Source organism: Marmota monax, unplaced genomic scaffold, assembly GCF_021218885.2.
Source record: "Marmota monax isolate L192 unplaced genomic scaffold, Marmota_monax_Labrador192_F-V1.1 WCK01_AAM20220418_F8-fsc00009, whole genome shotgun sequence".
In the NCBI taxonomy this organism is placed as follows: domain Eukaryota; kingdom Metazoa; phylum Chordata; class Mammalia; order Rodentia; family Sciuridae; genus Marmota; species Marmota monax.
This window is the reverse complement of record NW_026694710.1, coordinates 27,275,139-27,296,835: the sequence shown is the minus strand read 5'-3', so window position 1 is coordinate 27,296,835 and position 21,697 is coordinate 27,275,139. Positions and strand designations below refer to the sequence as shown.

Genomic DNA, 21,697 nt, shown 5'->3' with positions numbered 1-21,697 from the left:
TTAGGTGTCAATATATTGCCCATAGTGAAATTGTTAGGATTTATTTTACAAGTAAAATTGTAGCAACTTCTAGATTATTGAGATAGAGAAACATTAACCCATACTTGATTCTACTGCTTCAATACTATTTGCCATTATATCATCTTGTCTGTGTATATTTGCCATTATAATATAACATTATATAGCAGAATAGGAAATTTTATAGTTTTGCTATTAAATGCTCTAACCTTTTTTTTTGTGGTATTGGAGATCAGATCCAGGGCCTTATGCATGCACACTAGGCAGGCACTCTACCACTGAGCTGCATAGATTCAGCCCACGGTTTTAGTTGTATATAGATATCATACTAAAGAATTTCTGTAGTTTCATAATTTTGCATTGAACAAGTCCCCCAGCCCCCACATTTAGCCCATTAAAATGCCCCAGGTTTTTAATTTTGTGAATATTTCAATGGAAGTGACACAGGTGCATTAAAATAGCTTGAAATTCATAATCTAGAGCTTGTAAATTATTATGTTAATATTATAATCATTGTTTAATCATTCATCTATAAGTGTATATTGCATAATTATATATTGTATACTATATTCATGTAAGTTCTTATAGGTATTCCACATCTGGGACAATGGGATAAAATGGGTGAAAGATTTGCTTTTCTCTAAGTTGTCAGGAAAAGTAATTTAGAGTGGGATACACTTGCATTAAATAATGAAAATATTATAAATATATGAATGTCATAAAGTCACGGTGTTTTGGAATGCTCCAGGACCCTGGAAAATTTTAATGCAGTTTTCTTATTTTACATAATGGGAAACTAAGACCCACACTGGTGTTTAATAAAGGCTGTGGAAAGAAAATCAATGTATCATATTTCCTATTTTTTTTTTTTCTGCTGAAGACCATACATCTACATGTACCTGTAAAGGAAAAATGGCATGGATATTCAGTGCTTAAATTGAGGAGTATTATTATTACAAGTAAAACTTAAAGTTAACAGTATAGATTCATGGGGGGGCAGAACACATTTTAAGGGTCAAAATAGTAGATTTATGTACATTCTCAGTAAACTGATTCACTGGGTTTTTAAATTTTTCTGACTTTTGAATTACCATTGGAACGGCATAGCATTGTTTCCTAAAGTTATTTTAAAAATTACATTTCCCATTTTTTCTATAAATAATACTGTGGCTTTTATGATGCACGAGTACACATTGAGACCTGATAGTAATGTTTTCTGATCCCTTTCGCTTTCTGAAATGACAGGCAAGCTCATGGGTTAGAGTCCATTGCCCCCAGTCGCTTGAATGAGCTTTTCTTTATTATTCATTTTAATGTTAAGGAATGAACACTTTAGTACCAAGTACTAAACAGCCTTCCTTTAGACGCACAGTGATTGGAAATAAATATTAGCACAGATTACTCAGTCACTTTATTTTACTTTTGCTGTTAGCCCCACCCCCAATGTTTTAAGTTAGCTGGGTTTCTTTAAAACTTGTGCTTTTAGTGTTTCATTGATTGATCCTAAACTCCATGCTTGGTCCTTCCAGTCATTCTTTTTTTTTTTTTTTTTTTTTTTTAAAGAGAGAGAATTTTTTAATATTTATTTTTCAATTTTTGGTGGATACGACAGCTTTATTTTATTTTATGTGGTGCTGAGGATCGAACCCAGTGCCCTGCGCATGCCAAGTGAGCGCGTTACCGCTTGAGCCACATCCCCAGCCCTCCTTCCAGTCATTCTTAACCTCGACCTTCACAGTGGAACTAATTCTACAATTCCTCTACCTCCCCAATTCACCTCCCCAATTCCTCCCTTTGTGCCCCTCATGAAGCATCTGTGGAGAAGAAAGACGAAACCATACCTTAATGAAAGATTCTGCTTCCTTTCCTGCAAGGCTGAGTTCTAGTGACAAGCAGATCTCTGTTCAGCAGCAGGAGAAGCTGCTTGGGAAATGTGGTTTTGAGCAGATTTTAAAAGTTAATATTTATTTTGTAACCATTTATTGTTAGACATTAAGATTAGTCCTTTCAGGGCTGTGGATACAACTCAGTTGATAGAGTAGTTGCCTAGCATGCACAAGGCCCTGGTTTAACCTCAGCATCACCACCAAAAAAAAAAAAAAAAAAAAAAGATCTTTTGCTGGGTACTGTGGCACTCGTCTGTAATTCCAGCGGCATGGGAGACTGAGGCAGGAGGATTTCAAGTTCAAAGCCAGCTTCAGCAACAGCCAGGCACTAAGCAACTCAGTGAGACCCTATCTCTAAATAAAATACAAAATAGGGCTGGGGATGTGGCTCAGTGGTTGAGTGCCCCCGAGTTCAATCCCTAGTACCAAAAAAAAAAAAAAAAGATTTGTTCTTTTAAAATTATTATTGTGACTTTTAGTTGTAGATAGATACAACACTTTTATTTTATTTGTTTTTATTTTTATGTGGTGCCAGGGATCGAACCCAGTGCCTCTTGCATGCTAGGCAAGCACTTACCACTGAGCCATAACCCTGGCCCTAAAATTATTTTAATTAGTCCCTTTTAACATTATTCTTAAAATCATGTTAACAAAACCCAAAGCCAGAATTGAGAAAGGCCAGGTATAGGTTTGTACTTGAAAAGTAGGGTCATGCTTAGTCTTGACTACTGAGCTCAGAATGTGTACATTTTAATTCTAATCTTATTTAAGGAGTGGAGTGCAGGCAGGCCTGGTATGTAGACCTTCTCACGGCATTCACGGTTTTGGCAGTTTCCAGCAAAAGGAAAGCAGCCTGTCTTATCTTGAACATGTTGGCTTCACAAAGAATCTTTTCTTTCAGGACTCTGGGAATCAAGAAGCAAATCCCACCCGTTACTTTCTAGCTAAATAAGTTTCCTCATCTTTAAAGTGAGCAGAATAATGGTGTATCAACTCAGGGGCATTGAGAACAGATCATGTACAGTTCAAGCAGTGTCCAGCATGCAGCCTGGCTACTGGGCCTCCTCCTCCTCTCCTTTAATTGATATTCATGGTTTTTTAGCTGTTTATTCCAGCCCAGAAAACCATCCCAGGTCTGAGTAGCTTAAAATGATTACTTTTTCATATGTCGTTATTTTGCAAATCATGAATTTAGGCAAAGCTTAGCTGGGCAATTCTGCTCCATGTGGCATCCATTGTGACCCCTTGATGGTTTTCAGGGTCTTAAAAAAATATATTGTTTCAGGGCTGGGATTGTGGCTCAGTGATAGAGCGCTTGCCTAGCATGTGTGAGGCCCTGGATTCAAACCTCAGCCCCACATATAAATAAATAAGTGAATAAAATAAAGGCATTGTGTTCATATGCAACTACAAATATGTATAAAAAAAACTCTTTAAATAAAATTACTTCAAATATCAAGTTGTGGCAGTCCTTGACATTCCTGGATGTGCCTTCTCAGGCAGGACTTGAAGACGCCTCCTCTGCCCGTGGTTGCCTCCTGTGCTCCATGGTGTCTTGTCCTGCACAGTGTTTCCTTGTGAGGAGGGCTACAGCTTCTCCCTGTCCCCAGCTTTTACCTGTGCATGTGGTGTCCAGTAGAAAGCCTGCCTTGGCCAGCGCCCAGGATCTAGCTTCTTCTCTTCTGCACATTATATAGTGTTTGCTGCTGGGTTTGGATCTGTGGTCAGGCGGGTACCAGCTACTTTTTAGTTGCTAATCTGATTAGCCTTTAACTCTCTACCTTCTCATCTCTGTGGCCTGAGGAGCTGATGCTCAGTCACCCACCATTAGAAATCCCTGCCAGTGGCCTCGCAGACATTTGTCTTGTATCTTTTACTTCTTATCCCTTATTTATTAAAAGAAAACATTTTTTTTTTTTTAAATTTTGTTCACAGCCTCACACATGCTGGGGACTGTGGTAGGTGCTAGTTCCACAGTTCAGCTGGCCAGTTTCCCTGTGGCCTTGGCTGTTGTTTGTGGTCAGAAGGGCCTGAAGTTGGAGGAAGGAAACCTAGGGAAGTTCGTCAGGGTAGCTGTGGGCCAGGCCAACAAAAACTGCATCCCTTCCTGATGTGTGCTGAGACCTTTGTGTCCTGCTCACAGGTGCTGCTCCTGGGTTGTCTGTCCTTCCCCAAAGGTCCCCACTTTGCCTCTCCTACGCAGCTAGTGTAAGTTCAGTGTCAGTGATTTGTGCTTTCTTCTTCAATTTTCCTTAAGAAAAGGCCCGTGTTTCTGACTCTTCTGGCCCCGGGGCTGGTAGCTGCAGACACTGGTCCCAGGCTGATCCTTTTCTGGCCGGCTTCTGTGACAGCTTGGTGAACCCTTTAATTTCAAACATCCCCTGGTCTCAGAGTTTTTGTTTTAACATCTCAAACAGTGCCCCTGCCTTTTACAGTGAGTCTGTCTCCTTGCTAAATTGTGTCTGAACTGTTTCCGGAGCGTGGTCATGTCCAATTTTTGTGCCCAGTGTACAGTGAACTGGATGTAGGAAATGCTCCGTATGCTGTATGTATATTTTTGAAGCAGTCTTTCAGTATTTTATAGGAACAGAAAGGGAACTATTAAATGATTAAAGGCATTGCTTAGGGATTAAAGATGAACATTATATAGTATGTAAGAACATCATTTTAGGTGAGAGGTTGGGTTAAATAGAATGCAAAGTAAGTAGCCGTGTCAGCAGACTTAAATTTGAGCCCTCTTGGCATCTTTTTATATTATTCACAAACTGGGGCATATTGACACTTCTTGTATTTACTGTTATTTATTCTTGGTACCAAAAACGTGATTGTTAATGGGGACTGTTTCCATCTGCATGAATGTAGATGTGTTAATAACTTCTCTTCCTCTGATCTGTTTGGGGAATGCTTTGCAGGGATACTACTGATACATTTTTTGAAAACTATTAGAAGTCAGATTTCTCAGGGTGGTGTGTGTGGCTCAGCATAGAGCATTTGTTAGCGTGTGGAAAGCCCCAGCTTCATCCCTAGTACTGGGCAGGGATGGGGTGGGGGAGGAGAAAGAAATCAGATTTCTCCAGAAATGAACTGTGCTGCTATTAGCAGATCCTTTTTGTGTGGGATAAATCAAGAGTGTGAATTATCATGTAGTCAGAAGTTTAGTGTTCAGTTCTCTTTGGATTTGTCAGTGGACACAGTAGCTTTGTTAGATTGTTCTCCTGTTGTCTGATAAAGAACATGGCCACTGAATATGGAGGATGGGAGACTACCAATCAGCTTGTGCCTCTGAAGCCACAAAGAAACCCACAGGTCATGGCTCCTATTGTTAGTCATTGTGTCCCCATGCTGAAGGTTGTATTTACCAGGCTGATGTGCTCATTATGAAACGCTGTTGGACATTTGAAAACAATAATTCTTTTTTATTTTGATTCTGTAGGGCCCTAGAAAGAGTGTACAATGAATGGTGATACTCGGGCTGCAGTGGTGACCTCACCACCCCCAACCACAGCTCCCCACAAGGAGAGGTACTTCGACAGAGTGGATGAGAACAATCCAGAATACTTGCGGGAGAGGAACATGGCACCAGATCTTCGCCAGGACTTCAATATGATGGAACAGAAGAAGAGGGTGTCCATGATTCTGCAAAGCCCTGTAAGAGGAGTGCTTTCTCTGAGCAGATGTGATCTTCTTATGCTGTTGTATGAGTGGCCTCATCATTTTTTCTAACACAGGAGGTAGTACCTCATATTGAGGTAGATGGTTGTTGAAGGAGTTCAGCTTAGTCTGTGTTATCAGACACAATGAAGAATCTTTAGTGTCAGAACGGAGAGGAGGCCTTTACTTCTCTTTCTTCCTGTCTTAACTGTTTCTCCAGAGGGCTTACTTTTTAATTTACTTTTTTTTGGTATTAAGGATTGAACCTGGGGTGCTTAACTACTGAGCCACATCTCTAGCCCTTTCTTTTTGTTTTTTTGTTTTGAGAGAGGGCCTCACTAAGTTGCGGAGGCTGGTCTTGAACGTGTGCTCCTCCTGCCTCAGCCTCCCAAGTGGCTGGGATTGTAGGTGTAGTCCCTGGCTCAGAAAATAGTTTTTTTTTTTTTTTTTTTTTTTTTTTTTTTTTTTTAGGTACTAGGGATTGAACTCAGGGACACTCGACCACTGAGCCACATCCCTAGCCCTGTGATGTATTTAGTGTCACTGAGTTGCTCCGCGCCTTGCTTTTGCTGAGGCTGGCTTTGAACTTGTGATCCTCCTGCCTCAGCTTCTTGTGCTGCTGAGTGTGTGCCACCATGCCCGGCAGGGGGGAAAAATATATATATATATATATATATTTTTTTTAATATAAGACAACGGAGTGCATTACAATTCTTATTACACATATAGAGCACAATTTTTCATATCTCTATTTGATACACAGTACATTCACACCAATTTGTGTCTTCATACCTGTACTTTGGATAATAATGATCATTACATTCCACCATCATTAACAACCCCGTGCCCCCTCCCTTCCCCTCCAGCCCCTCTGCCCTATCTAGAGTTTGTGTATTCCTCTCATCCTCCTATCCCACTATGAGTCAGTTTCCTTATATCAAAGAAAACATTCCGCATTGGTTTTTTTGGGATTGGCTAACTTCACTTAGCATTGTCTTCTCTAACTCCATCCATTTAACTGCAAATGCCATGATTTTATTCTCTTTTATTGCTGAGTAATATTCCATTGTGAATATATGCCACATTTTTTTTATCCATTCATCTATTGAAGGGCATTTAGGTTGGTTTCACAGTTTAGTTATTGTGACTTGTGCTGCTATAAACATTAATGTGGCTGTGTCCCATGTGCTATTTTTAAGTCTTTTGGGTATAGACCAAGGAGAGGGATAGCTGGGTCAAATGGTGGTTCCATTCCCAATTTTCCAAGAAATCTCCATACTGCTTTCTATATTGGCTGCATCAATTTTCAGTCCCACCAGCAGTGTACGAGTGTACCTTTTACCCCACATCCTTGCCAACACTTATTGTTGTTTGTCCTCATAATAGCTGTCATTCTAACTGAGGTGAGATGAAATCTTAGAGTGGTTTTGATTTGCATTTCTTTAACTGTTAGAGGTGACGAACATTTTTTCATATATTTGTTGATTGATTGTACATCACCTTCTGAGAAGTGTCTCTTCAGGTCCTTGGCCCATTTAGAAAATCGTTTTGAACATCACATTTAACTGCATTAAATTGGCAACCCAATGGGGTCAACCAGAATGTATCTTGTTCACCTCTATAGTCTCTCTGTTTTCCCCTGGAACTTCACCACTAGCAGTTCCAGGTGACATTTAGCTAGCTGCTACATGTCTTTGCACCTGTTCTTCCCCGAATGCCCTTCTTCTGCCTCTCTCTATCTCCCTCTGGTATCCCTGTGAAGTCTTGCTCAGGGGGAGCAGGCCCTCCTTTCTATGAGCTGTTTCTGTCTCCGGTCCATAATGGAACACCTGCAGAACTGGCTCTCACCAGCCACTGGCTGAGAGGTTCTGCCGTTACTTGTTCTTCCCACATATCCTTGGCATGACACTATTTCAGACAGCAGAAAGGGGAACTTTCTTTTTCTCATCCACTCCTCAGAGAATCAAGAACTGTGTGCACACCAAGCGCTGTGATAACATTAGGGATAAAACAGTGATGTTTTCAGAGTATACCTGTTAGAATTTTCTCCGCCCCATTTGTTGATACAGTGGGAGGAAGGAAAGATAGATTTGGATGGTTTTTACCACCTAGAGTCTGAGTGCATATCTTGGCTTCATCATTTGGTAGTCCTGTAACTTTGGACAAGTTTCCAAGTTTTTCCATACCTCAGTTTTCCATTTGTAAAGTAGGCTCCTTTAGAATTGTGACAGGGGTCAAGTGGGTGTTATGTGTAAAGCTCTTAGACTGTCTGATGTGGTGGGGTTTTGGGCCTGAGCAGCTAGAAACATGAAAATGAGCATTTCTAAGACTGGGGAGAAGAAGTCCCCATCTCAGCATTCCCATGTGGAGAGCTTTCGTAGGAGTGGGATTTTTAAGCCTGAAGTTCGGGGAGAGATCTAGGCAAAGAAGCCAGCCTGGGAGCCCTCAGCACACTGTGTGGGCAGAGGAGCTCATCAAGGGAGGAGTGCTGGCAGAGGAGAGGACTGAGGGCTGTGCTCTGGGAGATGGGCAAGAACTAGCAGAAGAATCTGAGAAGGAGTAGCCAGTGGCGTGGGAAGAAAACCAGGAGAAGCCCAATGCAGGGAGTCTCTGCAGAGGCTGGAGAGGTGGCTGGGCGGAGTCCTGCAGAGCCTGGTGTTGGTCTTGGGTAATTTGGTGAGCCGCAGGTGAGAAAGGCAGAGCCCCTGGACTCCAGAGGGTGTGAGGAGAGAAATCGGACTGTAGAGCTGGACAGTTTCTTTGAAGCCTTTTGCTAAAAGGGAGCACAGAAGCGAGGCAGTAGCTGGAGGGGGTGTGGGACTGAAGAAGTCTTCCTGGTCAGGTGGGTGAAATGACAGTGCGTTTGCACACTGAAGGAGCTGTCCAGGGGAGAGGGAAAAGCCATGGCACAGGACAGGGGGACTGCAGATGTCCTGTCCTTTGATGGGCCAGATGGAATGGGAGCCAGAGTGCAAGCAGAGGGTGGGTCTCAGCCCAGTGAAGAGGGGGAGGCGAGTGGGCACTGCCCTGATGGCTGGTGGGACCAAGCAGGAGCTTGTGAGGTCTCTCCTAAAATAGGTAGGATCACCTGTTGAGAATGGGCACAGGGAGTGGCACAGGAGACTGCAGGAGAGAGAGGGCATGAAGAGGAGTGGGGCAAAGGGCCAGGAGAGTCAAGAATGGCCTGGGTTATTGCAGATGGGGACAGAGCCAGAGGCCATGGACTTGGGTCAGAGAGCGCAGAGCAGTTATGTGGCCCGTCTTCATTCCTGCCTGCCCCAGCCCCTTTGCCCAGCACCAGGAGAGGGAAGGAGAGTTGAGATTTTTCCACATGAAATGGTAAGAAGTTGGAGAAATGACTGGAAGGTGAGGGTCATGATGGGATGGAAGAAAGATGAGTTGGCTGCTAGGAGTGGGCATATCCGCAGGATGGCCTCGGGATCCAAGAGGGGCATAGTTACCAGGAATGACAAGGCCTGGGGTGTGGCCATGGGATTGGGGGCTGAGGTGGGCTGGAGGAGGGGGGATCTGGAGGTGGAGAGGCAGCACTAAGGAGACTGAGCTATTGGGAGTTGAGACCACAGGATCAGGCTGAGGGCCTCTGCTGTGCCTGCTATGGGGGTGGTGCCGGGTGCAGGGGGCTCCTCCAGGACTCCTGGTCACCGCCCAGCCAGCCCCTGGCCGTTTGTGCTGTGGATGCACGGGGCCTCTGCACTGTACCTTTTCCCTTTTGTTTTCTTCACTAAGGTCTGGAGTTCTTATCTAAAGTTTGTCCTCAGTCTGTTCATAGCGGTGTAAGTGGATTTGGAAACCACCGAGATGGTTTGGGTGAGTTTTCAGCCTGAGGGCCCTGAGCGCAGAGGGCCTGTTCCTTCAAGGCTCTCGCACCCCCTGTGACCAGCATTGCTCACCCGCTAGAGGCCAACTGTATCTCTTTCATTTATTTATTTTTTCTTGGTTCTGTGGATTGAACCCAGGGGTGCTGTACCACTGAGCTACACACCCCCAGCCTTTTCTGGAATTTATTTTGAGCCAGGATCTTGCTGAATTGCCCAGGCTGGCCTTGAATTCGAGATCCTCCTGCCTCAGCTTCCTGAGTTGCTGGTGTGCACCCCTGCAGCTGTCCATTGATTATGTTCTGATGATTTATTTCTTGGTTGGTTTTCCCTCCCTTATTGACTACCACAGAATATGATCTGTGATATTACGTATCATGATGTGGTGGTAGGTAGGGGTTCTTGAGAGGGCTCTTTTTCTTTTTTCTTTTTTCTAAGTACTGGGGATTGATCCCTGGAGTGCTTTACCATTGAACTACACCTAGGCCTTTAAAAAAAAATATATATATATATATATATATATATATATATATATATATATATATAGTTTTTAGTTGTAGATGGACACGATATCTTTTTTTAAAAAAAATATTTTTTTAGTTGTAGTTGGACACAATTGAACACAATACCTTTATTTTATTTTTTTAATTTATATGTGGTGCTAAGGATTGAACCCACACTGCACTTGTGCTAGGCAAGTGCTCTACCCCTGAGCCACAACCATAGCCCCTCTTTATTTTATTTTTATGTGGTGCTGAGTATTGAACCCAGTGCCTCATGCATGATAGGCAAGCGCTCTACCCCAGAACCACAACCCCAGCCCATTCATCCAGACTTTAAAACAATTTTTTTTTTTTTTTTAGTGAAGGCCTCACCAAGTTTCTGAGGCTAGCCTCAAACTTGCCATCCTCCTGCCTTAGCCTCCTGAGTTGCTGGGATTACAGGTGTGCCCCATGTTGACTAGCTCTTTAGTGGGCTCTGGGGTGACACCTACTTCTACTGCTGAATTACCAGCAGTGGATTTTTTGTTGCCCACATCCCCAGACTGTCCTTAGCAGTTTTCGGCTGATATTCCCAGTTCAAGCAATGAAGAAATAGAAGTTAGTTGAATGGGGGATCATCAGGTCCCTAGAGTACTTACGATTACGAGTGGGTCATCATCAGGGCGCTCACATTTTCATAGTGGATACCACTTACAACTTTCTGATAAGAAGATGAGTATTTCTTTATAGACTACATGAAAAATTATGTTAATTAAGTTTACAGAAACTATAAAATGTCTGCTGTTACAATAGTGACTTTATATTACAAGCACCATCAATCCAATGGAACCTTTTTGAGTAATTTAATATCCTTTGGTAAAGGATGTATACATTAGGGTTCCTTTTTCCACTTTAAAAAAGTAATTTTGGAAGCATTTTGGAGAAAATACTGGAAAGCACAAAATAGAATATGAAAATTACTAGTAATTCTGTCACTAAGAGAATTACAATTAATGTTTTTAATGAATTTACTTGTAGTCTTTTCTGTTTAGATATATATTTACTCTTACAGAAACTGGTTATATTGCTTTATGACCATTTTGACTCAAAAATACACCAAGAGCCATTATCTGCCCTTAAGTTTTTACAGCTTTTGAATGTGTACATAAAATTCTCATGGAATCTACTCAGTCCTCTGTTGTTAGAAATGGAGGCTACTTTCTCTCTTTTTTTCCCCCCTTTCTATATTGGGGATTGAACCCAGGCTTTAGACATGCCAGGCAAGTGCTCTACCTCTGAGCACCCAGACCCTGTTCTTGTGTTTTGAAAGTAATGCTGAAATGCATGCTTTTATGAACAAATCTTGGAGGACATCCTGATTATTTTCTTGAAATAGATTCCTAGGAACACCTGTTCATATTTTTAAGTTTTTATTTTATGAAACAACTTAGTAGAAAAGAATATACCTTTTATATTCCCAGTAGTAATGTATGAGAATCTCTCTTACTTTTCCAGCAGTGGCTGAAAACAAACAAATTGGTTTATGTTATAGTCACCCCTTAACACACAGAAATGTTATTTCACTTGTTTTGTTAGGCTTTCTGTGAAGAGTTGGAGTCAATGATACAAGAACAATTTAAAAAGGGGAAGAACCCCACAGGCCTATTGGCATTGCAGCAGATTGCAGATTTCATGACCACCAATGTACCAAATGTCTACCCAGCAGCTCCACAAGGAGGGATGGCCGCCTTAAACATGAGTGAGTAGTTCTTATCTTTTTGGTGGTACTGGGGGGATTGAACCCAGGGCCTTGTACATGTGAGGCAAGCAGTCTACCAACTGAGCTATGTCCCCAGCCCCATGTTGAATAACTTGGAAATTAATGTGTTTTAGTCAGTTATGGTGAAAATGAGGCTGTGAACCCAAAATGTTTTGAATGTAGAGGACCCCTTTCCTATTAAACTGAGAAGATTCAGTTGTTTCCAAGGCACATGACTTTATGTGACTTCTGAGGCCCTTGGTGGATTAAAGTAGCTAATCAGGGATCATGCTCACATGTAGCACATCAGTTTTGACGGAATTCATTTCATCCAGGCCAGCATTTCTTACACATGAGTATTTCTTACCGGACCTGCCAATTCTCAGTGCTGCTTGCAAACTAGTGAGAAGTGCCCTAGTGAGGGTGAGCGCAGGACAGCCTTCAGGGGAGTGCACTGTGGCTGCCGAGTTCATGCACACAAGAGTTCATGCACACAATGCGCCTGACCAGGCAGTCTGGCCCCCTGCGTGTGGTGTCCTGGGTTGCCGCCACTGAGTCCAGCTGGAGAGTCAGACCTGGCTGGCTGTGTCATAGGTTGCCTGCCTGCTCTGTGTGTTCTCAGCGGGTGACTGGCGGTCAGCAGCTGTAACTCCATTAATGTCTGTGGAGCACTGAGAGTTGCATTTGGTTGGCCAGCTGAGGCTTCTGTCCTGAAGTCTGATGGCTGTGGCAAGGTTTTCATGTGTGTGTTTTTGTTTTTGTTTTTTAAGGCGGGGGTACTTTTTTTTTTTTTTTTTTGCAGATTTTCATGTTTTTAACAGATTTCAATGATATTTGGTATGAATTAGATAATAATAGATTTTTAGTTGCATATTGTTTTCTAATCAAAGATGAAGCAAAAAAAAGGAAAAAAGAGAAAGGAAAGAAAAACGAAGGGAAACAGACCTCCTCCTATCTTGAGTCCTTTTTCCTTTTTGTGCTACTGCTGTGGCGGGGACCCTGGCACGGTGTCCAGGGTCCAGTGCAAGGGTGAGCGCTCAGTCCTGGCGCTGTGCCTCATCTTATGCACAGCACGTTCAGCCTCTGGTCAGGTGTATGTTGGGTTGGATTTTCGTAGATAACCTTTTTGAAGTTGAGGGTGTATCCTTCAGTTTCTGTTTGCTGAGAGCTTTTATCCTGAATGTTGTTGGATTCTATGGAATGCTGCTTCCGAATCTGGTGAGATGTCCCGTGGCTGACAAGAATTCTTCAGTGTGGTGTGGGGAGTGCACTGACTACTGTTTGAATGCTGAGCCGTCCTTCCATTTCTGAGATGAGCCCTACTGGTTATGACTTTTTTTTTTTTTTGGGTAATTTTTTTAGTTGTAGATGGACACAAAACCTTTTATTATTTTATTTATTTATGTGGTACTGAGGATCAAACCCAGTGCCCCATGCATGCAAGGCAGGCTACCACTAAGCTACAGCCCCAGCTCCCGGTCATGACTTTTAAAACATTTATCTACTGCTGGATTATTTGCTAAGGTTATATTAAGTACTTTTTGGTGTAGGAAAGTTTATGAAAAGCATTCATCTGTTTTTATTGTGATTTCTGTGTGTGATTTGGGTAGCAAGGTAATGCTGCCTCATGGAGCAAGGTGGCAAGTGTTCTGGAAGAATTTGTATAGACTTGGTATTATTTCTCCCTAAATGGTTGACAGAATTCATAGTGTCATGCCTACAGTTTTCTTTTTTTTTTTTTTTGGTACCAGGGACTAAACCTAGGGGCGCTTAACCAGTGAGCCACATCCCCAGCCCTTTTTAATGTTTTATTTAGAGACAGAGACTTGCTGAGTTGTTTAGGGCCTCCCTAAGTTACAGAGGCTGGCTTTGAACTACTGATCCTCCTGCCTCCCAAGCTGCTGGGATTACAGACGTGTGCTACCGTGCCCTGGCCTGGCCTAGAGTTCTCTTTGTGGAAATGGTTGTAACTGTAAATTCAGCTTAATAGGACTTTTTAGGATATGTGTTTTTAATTTTTAATTCTTTTCTATATCTTCTTTAAAAACCAGCTTCTAATCTAATCAAAAACCTTAATTTTTTTTTTTCTAGTTTTTATTTTTTTGGTATGGGGATTGAACCAGGAGCACTAAACTACTGAGCCATAGCCTCAGCCCTTTTTATTTTTATTTTGAGGCAGGGCCTCACTAAGTTGATGAAGCTGGCCTTGAACTTTTGGTCTTCTGCCTCAGCCTTCTGAGTTGCTGGAATCACAGGTGTGCACCACATGCCCAGCAGTTCTCTGAGTTTCCTTCTAAGCATGCCTTTCTGTATGCTACAGATTTGGCTTCCTGTTCTCTCTGTACTTCTATCTTACTTATAGTAATTAATATTGAAGAGCATGCTCTTTCTGTCTTAGAAGTTTTTGAGACTTTATGAATGAATGTGGAAGATAAACATCTCAGAACTTAAGTTATTTGATTTAAATTTGATAGGAAACACTAATATTTTGTTTTTCTTCATTCCAGGTCTTGGTATGGTGACTCCTGTGAATGACCTCAGAGGATCGGACTCCATTGCTTATGACAAAGGGGAGAAACTGCTGCGGTGTAAACTGGCAGCGTTTTACAGGCTGGCAGATCTCTTTGGGTGGTCCCAGCTCATCTACAATCACATCACGGTGAGTGTCACACGGGGCAGGCTCTGAGCAGGAGTGGAATGGCCCACGTCTGGCACCAGCCCCTGCAGTCAGGAGAGGGAAGCAGCCTTGCAATCCTTTCTCTTCAGATGCTGGACTAAAGAAGAATGATCTTGAGAATTGGCAAGTCAGAAGTTATGAGGATAGCTGTTTTTCAAAATTTCTTTCTTGCCTGGTAACCTAATAAATGAGTGTTTACCAAATTATAGGCAGTTCCTAAAATTCCTTTTATACTTAAAATTTCCTTCCAAATCAGATCAAGGTCTTCTCTTTTTCACACTCACCTCTTTATCTGCTCCAGTTTTAAGCTTTTTTAAATATAATCAGTCCATTTCTTTTCTTCAGTACATTCTTGTAACAAATATTACCGGATATCTACTGTCTTGTACCAGGCCTTGTTCTAATTTGAATTATGTCAGTGAATGAGGAGTCTAACCCTGGTGGGTGGTTCCTTTTTCGTTCTAACCATCAGCCCTGTTTGCTTGCTTTTGTCCATCATGCTGTCGTGGTCCATCATTTCAGTCTTGTGCTGCTTGCTGCTCCTGCATCTCGGCAGCCAGCTCCTACTGTAGAGTCTCATCACAGAACCCATTGGCTTTCTGCTATCTTCAGAGCTCTAGACCTGCCCCCCAGCAAATGACCTCATTATGCCACAGAAAAAATGGGATGCTTTGCCATTATGTCCTCTTGGCGGCCTCTCCCAGGGCCCTGCCTCTGATCAGACTTCCTCTCCTGGCTTGGCACCTCATCTGCTCCTGCCCTTTTACATTGTTCAGGCATCAGCAGGTGTTTTGTTAGTGTTGTTGTTCTTTTATAGAGATGGCTTTTTTCTCTGAACTGCTTCTTTGGGTTGGTTTTTAAACTTTTGCAGTCGCGCGCGTGTGTGTGTGTGTGTGTGTGTGTGTGTGTATGTATGTATATGTGTGTATGTTTCCATTTAATTTCCTTTATTGGATATTTAAAATTATTAATACAGTACCTGCTGTTGTAACATCTTAGGAGGGCCACTTAGATTGTTTAGTCCTTTTCTCTCTCTCATACTCACGCACACTCACGCACACGCATGCACTAGCACGCACACACACATGCATGCACTCACACATGTACACACTCCCACGCTCACACACTCATACTCACACACACACTCCCACAGGGTGGTTTTCCGCACATGGACTCGTACCCAGTGGTGCTTGGTTCGGTTATCTTCTGGACTTGAAGGACTGTCCAACCCCCTGAGCTGATAGTCTAGAGCCCACCCTTGTGGCCAGTGTGCTGGGTGTCTGAGACTGGACATTGATCTCAGGCAGGCCTCCTGAGTTGCCCTCTCACTTATTCATTCTCATTGTTTAATGTGAACTTGACAATTACAAAATGCAGGCTGCTCCTGTCCTGCCCATGTGCTGCACTTACATGGTATGGTGCGCGGCTTCCCATAGCAGTGGCCTTCCCTCTGTGAACTTCTTTGTTGTTTGGCTCCACCCACAGCAGTGTCAGCTCTCTAAGGGGTGGTGCAGTCCTGGTCCCTGTTGTGGCCCAATATCAAGAACGGTGCCTGCATAGGATCCACGCCATCAGTACCTGTGGGGTGATCAATGGAATGACAGCCCCGCTGAGCCGAAATTACCTCAGTAAAATGACAAGCAAGAGCTGTTAGGCCTTTTGTTTTTTGCTCAGTAATCCAGTCGGCCAGCACATTGTGGGCTCCCTGGTGTCTGCTGGAAAGTTGCTGGCCTCTGGTCATCATGCTTGACAGGGTGCTCTAGTGGAGACTCAGTGCTGGATAGTTGCTTAAAAACTAGTTCCGTGGAAATGTTTCCAGCTGTAATAGGAAATGTAATCCATGGCTTTAATAAAAGCTTCACATTCTTTGCAGGTTTTTAAAATGCTGTCTACCACTAGTCCTTTTATAATGCTATATTTAAGTAAATCTGACTCATGTAAATTACGTGTTTTTTCCTTTAATTGTTTAGGAATTGATAGAATTAAAACATTATAGTTAAGTGTTTTAGTCTCCTGTGAATGGTCACTTGGGTCTTAATGCTGAGTGAAAAGAAATCCAAGTTACCAAAAATATTTTCTAAATCTTGTGAACTAGAACTAGAGTTTTTGAGGAAGAGAGATTTTTAAAAATATATATATAGTTTTTATTTTTTTTGTTTTATTATTTATGGCTTCCATTTTTTGTTTTACTAAGTATTGTTGTATAGATACTTGACAGAAAAGAAATATTAATTAATAATGCATTCTGCTGTCATTTATTTTTAAAAAATCAGTAAAAATACAAAAAAAGAAATATTAATTAAGTTTATCAGTGCAACAAAATGGGCCAATAGGTCGTTCCGCCCTTTCTTGAAAGCAGGTCAGGGGGATTTTCCACTCAAGGGATTTAAAGTGCTGACAGGTCTCAGAGGACTGGATTGGAAGGTCTAGACTAGATCTTTGTTGTGAGATGGTGTTGGCTTTAGAGCCTTTGGGTAGAGGAGGGGCAAGCCAGGGTGGCCAAGCTAGCATGGTGGACTCCGCATCTTTCCTTGTGGTCCATAGCTGGGGTGTCTGTATTTTGCACTTTCTCCTTTTTGCTTCAGACTCAGAGAACTGTATTTTAGAGATCTGCTAAGCTCACAAATGGAAGTGTGTCAGGAGGAAATAAGTCAAAGTAAAACATGTACAAATGTATTAAATATAGCATTATTTATAGCAATGAAAAATTATCCAGCAATAGAAAAATGGCTTAGTTATTTTTTATAATTTTTTTTTTTTTTTTTAGTTATAGATGGACACAATGCCTTTATTTTATCTTTTTATTTTTATGTGGTGCTGAGGATCAAACCCAGTGCCTCACACATGCTAGGCAAGTGCTGGGCCACTGAGTTACAACTCCAGCCCCATGGCTTAGTTACCCAACATTAGTTTGAGAGAACATTATATTCTGTGAAAAATAAACTTACATGAAACATGACAAATAAAACATTATTAGAAATGAGAAAATATGAAATATGTCTACTGTTTACAGCAGTGTGAGAATATGTGTACATGTAGACAAAGGAAAAAATGATTTAAAATAACTATGTTTTTTAAAAAAGTGAACCCTAACAGCGTGTTTCTAAAATTTGCATGGTTTAATTCCTGATACAAAAAAAAAAAAAGAGTTATAGCCTAGGTCGGTGCAGTGGTGCACACCTGCAATCCCAGCTGCTTGAGTCACTGAGGCAAGTGGATTACAAGTTTGAAGCCAGTGTGGGCAACTTAGTGAGACCCTGTCTCAAAATAAAAATGTCTAGGAGGTAGCTCAGTGGCAGAGTGCCTAATACTGCAAACTAAAAAATTTTTAAAAAGCTTACAATCTGGAAGATTTTGCCCCATATATAGCTAAAAAATTAATATTCAGGATAAAGAACTATCAATAAGAAAAGGAGAAACCAGTATAAAATACATAAAATGTAAGACAATAACTTCACAAAAAGGGAAATGTCTTTAAAAAATATGGAATGTTGCTCATTGATAACCAGAAAATTGTCAGTTAAAACCACAATGAAATATGTTGCAGACTTCAGTTTTAAATTAAAAAAAAAAAAAAAAAAAGATGATTGTGGAAGCCCAGAACTGTTGAATGCTTCAGGCAGGAGTGTGCATTACATCATGCCCTTTGGAAAGGGACTTGGTGTCACCTCCTCGTTACCCTCTGGAGAAACTTGAGCATGTACATCAGGATACAGGTGCAGGAGCTTTCATAGTAGCCTGGTTTATACAGCAGAAGCTGAAGCCACATGCCTTGAAGGGAGAATAGATGCACATATAATTCAGAATAGTAGTTATTTTTGAGATTTGGGAGAAATGGAGCTCCTGAGTTGTTATTCTATTTCTTAAGCTGATTGATTGGTTCATGGCTGCTTGATTTGTTATTATATTTAAATTATCATATACTTTCCCTAACTCCTGGTTTATTACATGCTGGTTATGTGCTCTACCGTTGAATGACATCCCCAGCTTGAATTTGAAGATTATATACCTTCTAAATACCCTTGTATGTGGGATTTCAAAATAGAAACTTAAGATAATCCAACAGAATCTAAATTGAGTTTTTCTTTCTTCTATCCTTATTTTTTCTTTATTCCAATTAATTAAACAAATTCTTTCTTTTATTTTGTTTTGACCCAACTTGGAAGTTAAGGCAGTTGCTTTGTTTTGCTTTAGATAGTCAAAAAGGTCAGTGTACTTTTTTTAGGTACAAAAGAATTGACTTCAGGAGATAAAACATGCAGCTGAATCACCATTGATGGGAACGTGCAAGCACAAAGCATGCGTATGCTTTGGAAATACCCAAGAGAGAGAGCCCAGGCCCCGAGCAGCAGAGCTGCATGGAGATGGGTATTGCTGAGTCCGAGTGCAGAGAAATTGTTCGTGATTTACTACTGTTCCTCCTGCTGCCAAGAGCAGTAGTGGTGGGGCAATGCCATTTATCCAGAGCTCTCTTATGAGTAGGAACCCTTACCAACCCCGTTCTACTGAGAGAATCAGGTGAGTTTAGAATGATGGTGACATTAAGGGAAGCAAGGATAGTTTCAGATACCTGAGACTTGTCAGAGGTAGAGATTGCTCTGTGTCACACACTAGCAACTGTCATGAGAGATGGGACAAGGCGATTCTGCTCAGCGGCAGGACTGCCTGATCAGTAGGTCTGTCCAGGTCTTTTGGTGGTTATTGCAGTATCATGGTGCCCACAACATAGGCTCCCAGCAAGAATTGCTGAGTGATAAATGGAGCAGGCCCCATTAGGATGTGCCCAAGCCTACCCTCAGTTAGATGGGATTTTCTTGTGGGCAGGACTCTTCTGTTTTACTGCTGTGTTCCTTGTCTGGTGTGTGCTTGGTGCATAGTGCCACAGCTGTAGTGAATGAATTTTTTTGGAGAAACATACTTTGGAAGGAGCAAAGAATAGCGAGGTGGTGTTTTTTCTGATGAGGCCCTAAGGAGAGATTGCTTTCATTTATAATTTTTAATCATTTTTCTATCATGCCACAAGTTTTGAGTATTAACAAAAAACCATTTTGACTTTTAAAAAGTAGGTTTTTGGTTTTCCTTATTATACCTCTGAGAGTGACCTTCTTGCCCATTTGCAGTAGAATAACCTGGTATCAGAGGGCTAGTGTGGAACTGGTTATTCTCCACAAATCATTTTTCATGAGTGCCACCGGGAAGCACTTAATGTACTTTATGTTCAATTAGTATGTGATATAAACCCAGAAGGCTTCCAGTGCCTCTTGGTTTGTGGTAGGCTCTCTGCCGAGGGGCCTCCCATAACTCAGCTGTGAGTTGTGCCTGGGAGAGATGCAGGTGCTTTCAGCAGGACTTGGGAACTAATACAGTCATTTTCCCACAGACCAGAGTGAACTCGGAGCAGGAGCACTTCCTCATTGTACCTTTTGGACTTCTTTACAGTGAAGTGACTGCATCCAGCCTGGTAAGAATGTCCTCCTTTGCGCCAAGTTTGAACAATCACGCTGAATCTTCAAGTGCTTTCAAATCCGTTGGGATACACAGTACTCAAGGAGTGGGAGAATCCAGTCGACATATAGAACTGATTAATTCAGTTAGAGAACAAGCTTTGAGAGAAGTTAGAGGCTCTTTGAACTTGGGTTTTAAACAGTTTACAGTTGCCAGGCGTGGTGGTGCACACCTGTAATCCTGGCAACTTGGGAAGTTGAGGCAGGAGGATCATGAGTTCAAAGCTAGCCTCAGTAGCACAGTGAGGCCCTAACCAACTTAGCAGGACCTTGTCTTAAATAAGAAAAAAAGGCCTGGGGATGTGGCTTAGTGCTCACATGTCCCTGGATTCAATCCATGATACCAAAAAAAAAAAAAAAAAAAAAAAAAAAAATTTCAAGTTCTCTTGACATTTAAAATTTTTGTTTCTTTTATTTCAGGTTAAGATAAATCTACAAGGAGATATCGTGGATCGTGGAAGTACTAACCTAGGAGTGAACCAAGCTGGCTTCACATTGCATTCTGCAGTCTATGCTGCACGGCCAGATGTTAAGTGTGTTGTGCACATTCACACCCCAGCAGGAGCTGCGGTGAGTGCTGCCTGGGGCATTGAGGTCCTCGCTGGAGGTGCTGCACATACCTGAGTTGCACTTGCTTGTTTCATAATAGGGATCGAGTCCAGGGCCTTGCACTTTCTAGGCAAGCACTCTACCACTGAGCTATACTCTAAGCCACTAGTTTGACTTTCTTAAGAGCAAAAGAAAAGATTTCATCCTTCTGCAAGGATTAAGGAGAAAACTACGTAGAAAGTGGCTCTTGGAAATGGCCTCAAAGAATAGGCCAGATATGACTGGCCAGGTCAAAAGAAGAAGCACCCACAGACAGCCACAGTGCAGCTGTGGATAGCCATGGGAGGCAGGGACCTAAATAGTCACTTGCTGGATCCAGATTAGAATACTGTCCTAGGGGTGCTGTGGTTGTGGCTCAGTGGCAGAGCACTTTACCTCTTTGGGGATGTATGTACAATTTAATTTTGAAGAACCTCTAATAAATCTGAAAATGTTCTTTTGACTGTATGATTAGAGAATCACAGAGGGTTGAGATGCTAGGGTCAGATTTCAGTGTGTTGAGATCTGTGGGGTAGAGGCTGATGTGGGCTCAGGGAGAGGCTGTGGACACTGGGACTGAGCCTGCAGATGAGAGGGGGGAAGCTCGGAACCAGCCTGCCAAGCTGCCCCACAGACCTTCTGTCCAGAGCCAGAGGACCCAGCCTGGGTTGCTGGGCAGAGGCACAGGTAGTGCAGCTGCCAGGAGATCTGGCCTCCAAACCTAGAGCTTCCTGGGACCTTCCTGGGGCCTCAAAAAAGGAAAAAAGAGAAGGTTTTGGAATAACTTCCTTGGTAAGGCAGTTCCTATGAAGTTGGATCCACTGAAAGGAATTCTGTGTGGTTTTGTCCTTTAGATGAGCTTTTCATCTGTGCCTCTGTGCTGTACGTGTCCGAATCTTTGGACCTTGTCAGTCTAGTCAGAGCTGCTGTCTGTAGAAGACCTTCAGAATTAGACATTTTAAGGCCAATTTTGGGGAATTTGAGGATGTGTAAGGGCTATGTGAACACTCAAATTTTTTTTTTTCTTTCAGTCTTAATTTTACATAAGTGTAGAGAAATTGTACAGTCTCATTGTCCTAAACTCTTGGTATATTTGGTTTTATCTAAATTTCAGGTGTTTTGTTTCTACTTGCAACTTGACATAAAACTATGCCATATGCGGTGGCTAAGGAGGCTGAGGCAGGAAGATCGCAGGTTCAAAGCCAGCCTCAGCAACTTAGCAAGGCCCTAAGTAACTCAGCGAGACTCTATCTCTGAATAAAATATAAAAAGGTTGGGGATATGGCTCAGTGGCTA

The 21,697-nt window shown here is 42.1% G+C and overlaps 1 protein-coding gene across 18 annotated transcripts in view; it reads left to right on the top strand.

Moving 5' to 3' along the window:
* The window catches only part of Add1 (adducin 1), a 68,767-nt gene that overhangs the window by 25,863 nt on the left and 21,207 nt on the right, over positions 1-21,697 (top strand). For 9 of the 18 annotated variants that reach the window (XM_058572458.1, XM_058572450.1, XM_058572455.1 and 6 more), the window contains 6 exons: positions 5,338-5,552; positions 8,754-8,894; positions 11,470-11,632; positions 14,140-14,291; positions 19,690-19,770; positions 20,234-20,383. In XM_058572458.1, the coding sequence (XP_058428441.1) occupies positions 5,358-5,552; positions 8,754-8,894; positions 11,470-11,632; positions 14,140-14,291; positions 19,690-19,770; positions 20,234-20,383 (882 nt within the window). In that variant the 5' untranslated portion in view covers positions 5,338-5,357. Of the gene's footprint in view, positions 1-5,337; positions 5,553-8,753; positions 8,895-11,469; positions 11,633-14,139; positions 14,292-19,689; positions 19,771-20,233; positions 20,384-21,697 lie in introns of those variants that run through there. The other 9 variants (XM_046423500.2, XM_046423504.2, XM_046423496.2 and 6 more) reach the window with 2 other exon arrangements.